Below are 8,943 nucleotides of genomic sequence, written 5' to 3'. Positions count from 1 at the left end.
TTCCTTCCTTCTTTCCTTCCTTCCTTTTTTCCTTCCTTCTTTCCTTCCTCCTTCCCTCCCTCCCCCCTCCCTCCCTTCCGTTCCTTCCTTTCTTCTTTCTTTCCACAGGTCTCATATAAATGAGGCTGACCTTGAACTCCTACCTTCCCTTCCCTAGTGGTAGGATTGCTGGTGAGTCACCACCTTGCCTGACTTTAAAATACTTTTTTCTTTTTTAAAATGTCAGCTTTATTGAGACGCAACTACTTTGCCTAGGTTGTTTTATTTTTCTTAATTGAGAAAGGCCCTCTGAGTAGCCTTGGCTGCCCTAGAACTTGCTATGCGGACAAGGCTGATCTTCAACTTACAACAATACCTCCTCTTACTGACCATAAATCCCACCCTTTATCTGGCAAATTTCAGGGCCACTAGAATCTTTGCAGCAACCCTTATTTTTGTTTTGTTTTCTTTTTTGAGACAGGATTTCTCTGACTGTCTTAGAACTCAGAGATCCACCTACCTCTGCCTCTCAAGTGCTGGGATTAAAGGCGTGCGCCATCACTGCCCAGCTGTTCCCAGCAACTCTTAACCACTCACATTTTGGGGCATTTAGAGACCGAAAAGAAAGTTCTTAGCAACAGTCTCTCCTCAGTCTCCGTGGTAACCACACATCTGCCTTATGTCTCTATGACTTTACTCGTGTGGTCTTTCCATATAAATACCATCACACAAGATGTCCCTTAGCCCTAGGTTTCAGTGGTCCCGGCTCTAGCTTGCCTCCAGCCCCATCCCTCCTCCAGAGACCACAGTGACCTCAGCACCCTCCCTTGTCCCTGCCCTACTTTCCAGCTTTCTCTTGCAATGCCGGAGAGTTTTTGGATATGAAGGACCAGTCCTGCAAGCCCTGCGCAGAGGGCCGCTACTCCCTCGGCACTGGCATCCGGTTTGATGAGTGGGATGAACTGCCTCATGGCTTTGCCAGCCTCTCGGCCAACCTGGAAGTCGATGACACCATCACTGAGTCCACGGAGAACTGCACTTCGTGAGTCTGGGAGCCAGCACCCAAGTGTCCTGGGGAAGGGGCTGCAGGGCATCCTGGGCACTGTTGTGCGCTGCTCCTGAGGCAGGTGGGAGAACACCTCACTCCCTGGGGGTGGGCGCCGGAGGGGGGACTCATGGGTGTGACCGCTCCTTTGACCCATTCTAACCTAAGCTTACCACTGATCTGTGAGAGAGAAACACCTAAAGAAATAGAGGCAGGTGGATGAGGAACAAGTGTATAATGGACCAGCAGGTTTAAAACAATAGCCAATTGGATTTTCTCTGTGGAATCTTGAGTCAGTAAATAAACTTCATGAATCGGATTAGAACACAATGTACGAAGCATTGGTTGTCTTGCTGGCTTTGGTGCCAAATGTCTAAAACTGGCTGTGTATGACATGTTGTGGATTTGGAGGGATCATGAATGAGATTCTCTAACACCCTTGAGACCCATGTCTTAGTCACTGTTCTATTGCTGTGAGGAGACACCATGACCAAGGCAACCTATAAAAGAAAGCCTTTAATTGGGAGCTGGCTTACAGTTTTGGAGGGTGAGTCCATGGCCCCAGAGCTGTAGCTGAGATCTTACATCTAATCCACAAGCACAAGACTGGACCTCTCATGGGCTTTTGAAACCTCTCCCAACAAGGCCACATGGCCCAATCCTTCTCAAAAGAGTTCTACCAACTGGGGACCAAGGATTCAATTATATGAGTCTATCACGGCCAGTCTCATTTGACCCACCACATCGCAGTAGCTAGGAATCCCCAGCTCAGAAGGAGACCTTTGCCAGTCGTTGAAAAGCTCAGTGCCCCCTCCCCACGGGAGTCAGGGCTAGACAGCTGAGTATGTATTCCAGATGTGCCCTTTAGGGACTCAGCCCTGTGCTGGATGTCCTACGTAGAAGGTTTTTCTTCAACCTACTCAGGAGCCCAGGGAAACTGGCGTTGTGACTTCCATTCTGCAGTGAAAAGCTGGCGGCCCAGTAAGGTTAAGCATTCCATCTTAATTTCCTAGCTCGAAACTGGCGGGACTGATCGCAGACACAGTCCCAAGTTTCTCCCGCTCCACACTGCCGCCTTCAAATCACATGACTGTGTGCCAGGTGGTGGTGGGTTTCAGGGAGCAAAACATTAGGATAAAAAGTTACATAAAGCAGTTCTGACAATATGTATGTCAGGAAAGCAAATGTTCTCTTTATACCGAAGCAAGTAAATGCATAGCATGAATTCTAATTGGTCTTAATAATAAAAACCCAGGGTCAGATATAGGGGTTAATGCTGAAGATGAGAGAAGCAGAGCAGCCAGCCACCAGAGAGGTCTGTAAAAGAACTCTATCAATGCTCAGCCCGAAGGGGCAATCCTGTCCTCAGACTGCATCTCCAGACAGTGTCTGTCCCCACCAGACTGCACAATTCCTGTCTCCTCCTGCCTTATATTCCTCTCTCTGTCCAGCCATATCACTCCTGTCTCCACCTCCCTAGTGCTGGGATTAAAAACATGGGATCCCAAGTGCTGGGATCACCTTTGCACGAGCTCTGTTTCTCTTTTAGACAGATTCAATCTCATGTAGCCCAGGGTGGTCTTGAACTAACAGAGATCCCTCTGCTTCTGTCCCCTGAGTCCTGGGGTTAAAGGTGTGTGCCTCCACTCCCTGGTCTCTAGTGGCTTAGCTCTGCACTCTGATCTTCAGGCAAGCTTTAACATAAAAGCAAAATATCGCTACATAAATGCACTAAAAGGACCAAAGATTGTGTTACACTTGAATTTCTCTCTCTCTCTCTCTTTTTTTTTTTTTTTTTTTTTTTTTTTTGGTTTTTCGAGACAGGGTTTCTCTGTAGCTTTGGAACCTGTCCTGGAACTAGCTCTTGTAGACCAGGCTGACCTCGAACTCACAGAGATCTGCTTGCCTCTGCCTCCCGAGTGCTAGGATTAAAGGCATGCGCCACCACCGCCCGGCTTGAATTTCTCTTTTCAAAGTTTGTTTTTATGGTGCTGAACCTGGGGAGTTGAACCTGGGGCCTCACCCATGCTAACTCCCATTCCTGTGCTTAAATCTCTCAGGAGGACCAATGTGTGAACCACACCATAGACATTTAATCATCCAATTGCATTTTATTTATTTGTTTGTTTTTATTGAGAAAGTGTCTCTCTAAAACCTTGACTGGCCTGGAACTCATTATTTAGACCAGGTGGGCCTGGAAACTCACAGTGATCCACCTGCCTCTGCCTCCCTCCCAAGTGCTAGGATTAAAGGCGTGCGCCACCATGCCCAGCAAGTCATCCAATTTTGACATTAGAGTTCAAGTTTACATATCATAATCAGTATCGCGATAGCTTGGTGGGGGGCAGATATAGAGCTAGAAAAGATACAAGTGAGAAAGGAGGGACTGCGTGGGTCAAAACGATCTGGCGCCCGTCCTGTGTAAGCCCTAATATCAAACGTCGTTTGACCAGGGCTGGACAAGTTGCGGATCATCCATCTATCCGCTCCATCACTTCCCAACCTAGGAAGAGGAAAGGTTCCTCCTCCCTGGGGACCGCAGTGAGAGCGGTGGAAACCATTATCTCTCACTGAGGCAGGATGTGCGTAGGTTAATAACAGCTCCTATATTCAAGGCACAGACCATCACGGAGCCTGGATCTTAAGGCATCCAGAGACATCCCTAGAAGGGAGAGAGGATGTCTCCTCAGTAGAAATGGCCATCTGGAGAGATTTTAAAAGTCAGCAATTGAGCTGATAGTATGAACCTGGCTCTGGCTTTCCGGTATGCTGTCCCGTTACTTCCTGTTCAGCTGGACCAGCACCCCCTGCCTGGTCCACCTTGCAACCTCCCAGCTGCTCTTCTGCCTCCTCCAGGCCATGGTGGTGACTCCACCCAGCAGCCAGCAGGATGAATGCTCATCTAAACACAAGGGTTTCTTACTTGGAACACTGGGTTGAGCACCCATTGCTCTTGGGATGAGATCCAGTCCTTTCCCACAGCCCGGGGAAGCTGCTGTTCTCCTCTGTTCTCTGCCCATTTTGCCTGCATCTCCCAAACATCTCCCCTGCTGCTGCCATGCCGCAGCCACGCCAGCTGGCCAGATGCTTTCCTCCTGAGACCTTAGAGTAGCCCTTCCACAGGGCCTATCCCTGGCTCTTACTTGGCTCTCACGTCTCAGAGTAAAAGTCAAGTCCTCAAAGAACCCATCCCTGCACCAGGAGCCTCCTAAAACAGACTCTGGTGTTACCTTGTCTTTTTGTTGTTGTTGTTGTTGTTGTTGTTTTGTTTGTTTTTCGAGACAAGGATTTTCTGTAACTTTGGAGCCTGTGCTGGCACCTTGTCATTCTTGTTACCATGCTCAGCACAGTTATTCCTATGTGATCAATCATATTAGTTAAGTTTCTGTTCCCTCAACTAGGAACAGAATAGAAGCCCTAGGCAGGAGAGCACCAGCCGTGTCTCCAGCACCTAACACATCATTTTCCACAAAAGTGACACAGAACTAACCATGGGGAAGAGGACAAACTGTACAGTCTCCATGTCTGTCAGGACCCCCAAGGTTTTAAGAGTCATTCATGGATCCTGGGAGTAGGTCCCAGGTCCAGGGCATGGGAAACAGTCTGCCGTCAGACACTAAGGTCTCTAGAGGGAATCAGAGTTTAATCTAGTTCAATTCTGTTGTTGTGTTAAAAATGCCCCGAAAGAAGGCAACTTGATCGGGGGAGTCGTGTTTATTTCTACTCCCAGCTCCAGGCTACTGTCTGTCACTGAGAAGCAAGGCGATAGGAACTTGAAACAGCTAGTCTTGCCACTTTCACAGCCAAGAACAGCAAGAAACAAACACATGTTTGCTCACGCTTTGCTAGGTTTTGGCTCTCTTACACAGCGCAGTGCCACCGCCTAGGGAGCAGCGCTGCTCACAGCGATCTGGTCCTTCTACATTAATAAGCAGTCATCCCCCACAGATGTGCCCGAGGATCAACCTGATCTAGATACTTCCTCATGAAGACTTGGAGCTGGAGAGGTGGCTCACTGGTTAAGAGCACTTGCTGTTCTTGCAAAGGGCCTGGGTTCGGTTCCTAGCACCCACATGAGAGCTCACAAGTGTCTGTAACCCAGTGAACCAGTGCCATCTTCTGGCTTCCATGGGCACTGCACACGCAGTGTGCTAATATGTATGTAGGCAGAACTGAGTCTTTTCCAGGTGATTCTGTATTATGTTTGTCAAGTTGGCTCTTAAAACTAAGCAGCACATCCATCAGCACAGCGTGGGGTTTGGTGTTGGGTGTGAGTGGATGGGAAGGAGCAGCAGCCGAGTAACCATCAACAAGAATGAAAGAAAAGTAGACGTCGACATTAAACAGTAACCACTAAAACGCAGGCAGATCACACCTGACTGGCCTATGGTTAGTCTAATCTTATGCTCAGTCTCCTCTTCTTAAAAATGGTGGAAAGCAGCCGGGCGGTGGTGGTGCACGCCTTTAATCCCAGCACTCGGGAGGCAGAGGCAGGCGGATCTCTGTGAGTTCGAGACCAGCCTGGTCTACAAGAGCTAGTTCCAGGACAGGCTTCAAAACCACAGAGAAACCCTGTCTCGAAAAACAACAACAACAACAAAATAATAATAATAAAAAAAATGGTGGAAATCCCGGTGCACACCTTTAATCACAGGACTCAAGAGGCAGAGGCACGTGGACCTCTGTAAGTTCAAGGACTGAGTTCAAGGACTGACTGGTTTCCACAGTAGTGCCCGGCAGACCAGGGATACACAGTGAGATTTTCTCAAAAACAAACAGTGGTGCTAAACATAGTGCTGTCCTTGTTGTTGGTGGTGGTGTTTTTCAAGACAAGTTTTCTCTGTGTCACCCTGGCTGTCCTGGAACTTACACTGTAGTTTAGGCTGGCCTTGAACTCAGAGATTCGCCTGCCTCTGCCTCCCAAGTTCTGGGATTAAAGGCCTGCATCACCATGCCCAGCTAATAGGGCTATTCTTAAATAATGTAATAGTGATTAAACAAGATGTATGCATATATATATGTAAAAGTTGTAGCCCAGGTGTGTTGGTTTGAATAGGAATGGCCCCAATAGACTCACGTGTTTGATTGCGTGGTCCATAGGGAGTGGCACTATTAGGAGTCATGGCCTGGTTGGAGGGAGTGCGTCACTGTGGGAGTAGGCTATGCCCAGCGTGGGATGCAGCCTCCTTCTACTACCTGTGAATCAGGATATAAAACTCTCAGCTCCCTTCTCCATCACCGTGCAGACATACTTCTTGCCACACTGAGAAAGAACTAAACCTCTGACACTGTAAAGCAGCTCAAGTTAGATGTTTTCCTTTACAAGAGTTGCCGTAGTCATGGTGTCTCTTCACAGCAATGGAATCCTTAACTAAGACACCAGGTGTTCTGGCATATACCTCTGAGCCCCGCACTTGGGACATCGGGGTAGGAAGACAGAGAGCTCCAGGCCTGGGCTACATTGCGTATCTTTGTCTTAATGAAACAAAGGTGGGCTGGAGAGATGGAGGCTCTTCCAGAAGACTGAGTTGGTTAGATTCTCAGTGCCCACATGGTGACTCACAACCATCTGTAATTCTAGTTCTAGGGAATCCAGTGCCCTCTCTGATCTCTGTGGGCACCAGGCACGCATGTGGTACATGCAGGCAAAACACCCCTACACGCAAAATAAGAATAAATCCACCTATAATAAGCTTAGGAAGAAAACAAAGGCTTAGAATGTGTAACTCAGTGGTAGTGCACACTCCAGCACATTCAAGGCCTCGGATCCAATCTCAGATCCCCAGCACTGATCGAGGGGTTGAGGAGAAGCGTCTAGAGCGATGCCTCTGACAATAGAAACCAACCAAACATGTTGTTGTTATTGAAGATAAAGTTCACCAGGGGCAACACTATCAAACACCGGAATCGTGATGCATTTTGCAGATGTACCCCACTTAGGGCTTCCTTTTAATTATGCATCAAACCTCGAGAGTTATTTGTAGCTGATACCGTGGAGTACATCATCATTAAACGTCTCTTTCGTCAAGAGAATCAACACTGTTAAGTTAGCTGGGTCATTTTGGAAGAATTTGGTTTCTTTCCATTTTGATAATAATACCGACTGTTACTGGGCAGTCATGGTGCACACCTTTAATCCCAGCACTCAGGAGGCAGAGGCAGGCGGATCTCTGAGTTTGAGGCTGGCCTGGTCTATAGAGTGAGTTCCTCCAGGGCATTCAAGGCTACACAGAGAAACAAAGCAAAACAAAACAATGAAACAAAACCCCAACTGTTGAGTTTGTAAGGCTTGGGCAGGCACAGGCGGACCCTGGGCACTGACTTAAAATTCTCCTAAAGGCTCTTGTTAGGCAGCTGGGAGCCTTGGGCTAGACTCAGGCAAAACAGAAGCAGCAGAGCTGCCTCAGTTTACCCTTTTCTCACATTATTTGTTTGCTCTCCTGAGGTCCCTGGTACCAGGAGACTGAGGGACTTTATCATGCAAGACAAGGTTGGCATCTGTCCGCTCAGAATCCACAGGGCAGCCGGGAAGACAGGGACGTGAAGAATTAAATTGTGGCCAGAAAAGGACCAGGTCACAAAGAAGCTTCAGGAAACATGCCTACCCCTTGAGCCCCTCCCTTTTCCTTTGGAACCTTGTTCATTAGAGCTGTATGCATGTGCAGGCATGAGATGCTATTTATGGATCAGAGGTGACTTACTAGAGGTTATACCCATAAAGAAAAATGACCCCCTCCCATAGCCCCTTAGCTAAGGGTAGGGCTTCAAATGCCTCACCCTCCTCCATCCAGGCTGGAGTGTCGACTGACTTGGTTTTGTTGTTATTGTTTTGTTTTTCGTTTGTTTGTTTTTGTTTTTCGGGAAAGAGTTATTTCTGTGCTGCTTCGGAGCCTGTCCTAGAACTCCTGAGTCTGAAAATCCCCAGAATCCCTAACAGGAGAACATGGAACCTAACGCATAGCACCAAGCCTTGTGGGATGTGCTGCTGCCATAACTCTCGGTCCCTGTTCTTTCCCAGGTCCAAGTGGGTTCCCCGAGGAGACTACATCGCTTCCAACACGGACGAATGCACAGCCACTCTGATGTATGCCGTCAACCTAAAGCAGTCCGGCACAGTTAACTTTGAATACTACTACCCAGACTCCAGCATCATCTTTGAGTTTTTTGTAAGTGCCTAGCCTGGGGAGAGGGAGGAGGGGTTTACAGCGAGGTCAGGAACCTCTGAGGTTCAGGTTCGTGTATAGGAATCAATCACAAGTATAGCCGTGTTGGGGAAGTGTTTTGGTTTTCACTCTAGAGAAAGCTGTGAGCAAAATGGGCTGAGGCCTGGGGAGCACAAGGCAAAGGACACAGATGGTGAGAACAGAGCCTGTGGATTTCCTAGACGTTCCATCCTGTCCACGCTTGTTATGACATGCAAGTGGCCGAATTGGAAATTCTTTCTCTGGGGTCAATGTTCAGACATTGCTGAGTGTAGCTTACTTATCTGTTCTCGGTTTGGGAACTGGCAGCCCCTCTCCCAGGAGATCAGTGTTGTAGAACATCAGGAAGCAGGGAGTGAGGTCCTCATCTCCTCAGGAGGCTGAGCCTCTCATCCCAAACCCCTTCTGCCTCAGGTCCAGAATGACCAGTGCCAGCCCAATGCTGATGACTCCAGGTGGATGAAAACTACGGAGAAGGGATGGGAATTCCACAGTGTGAGTACCATACCAGCCGCCCCCACGGTCCCGGAGGAGGGGCCCTAAAGGGAAGCTTCTGCTCCAGCGCCCATGGAGGGATGTAGTAATACGAGCGGCGGGCTGCTTCCCGCCACTCCGGCCGCCTCCGGCTAGCTTTACCCGAAATAATTACACGGACACTGTATTCTTTTAATGACTGCTTGGCCCTTTAGCTCTAGCCCTTTTCTCGGCTAACTCTCG

The 8,943-nt window shown here is 48.5% G+C and overlaps 1 protein-coding gene across 1 annotated transcript in view; it reads left to right on the top strand.

The window, feature by feature from the left end:
* Kiaa1324 (KIAA1324 ortholog) overlaps positions 1-8,943 on the top strand; it is a 79,378-nt gene that overhangs the window by 40,543 nt on the left and 29,892 nt on the right. Inside the window, exons 3-5 of the mRNA XM_005367894.2 lie at positions 829-1,021; positions 8,043-8,190; positions 8,641-8,721. Of these exons, the coding sequence (XP_005367951.1) occupies positions 829-1,021; positions 8,043-8,190; positions 8,641-8,721 (422 nt within the window). The remainder of the gene's footprint in view (positions 1-828; positions 1,022-8,042; positions 8,191-8,640; positions 8,722-8,943) is intronic.

The sequence above is a fragment of the Microtus ochrogaster genome, unplaced genomic scaffold (assembly GCF_000317375.1).
Source record: "Microtus ochrogaster isolate Prairie Vole_2 unplaced genomic scaffold, MicOch1.0 UNK25, whole genome shotgun sequence".
NCBI lineage: Eukaryota > Metazoa > Chordata > Mammalia > Rodentia > Cricetidae > Microtus > Microtus ochrogaster.
This window is presented reverse-complemented; position numbering and strand designations above follow the sequence as displayed.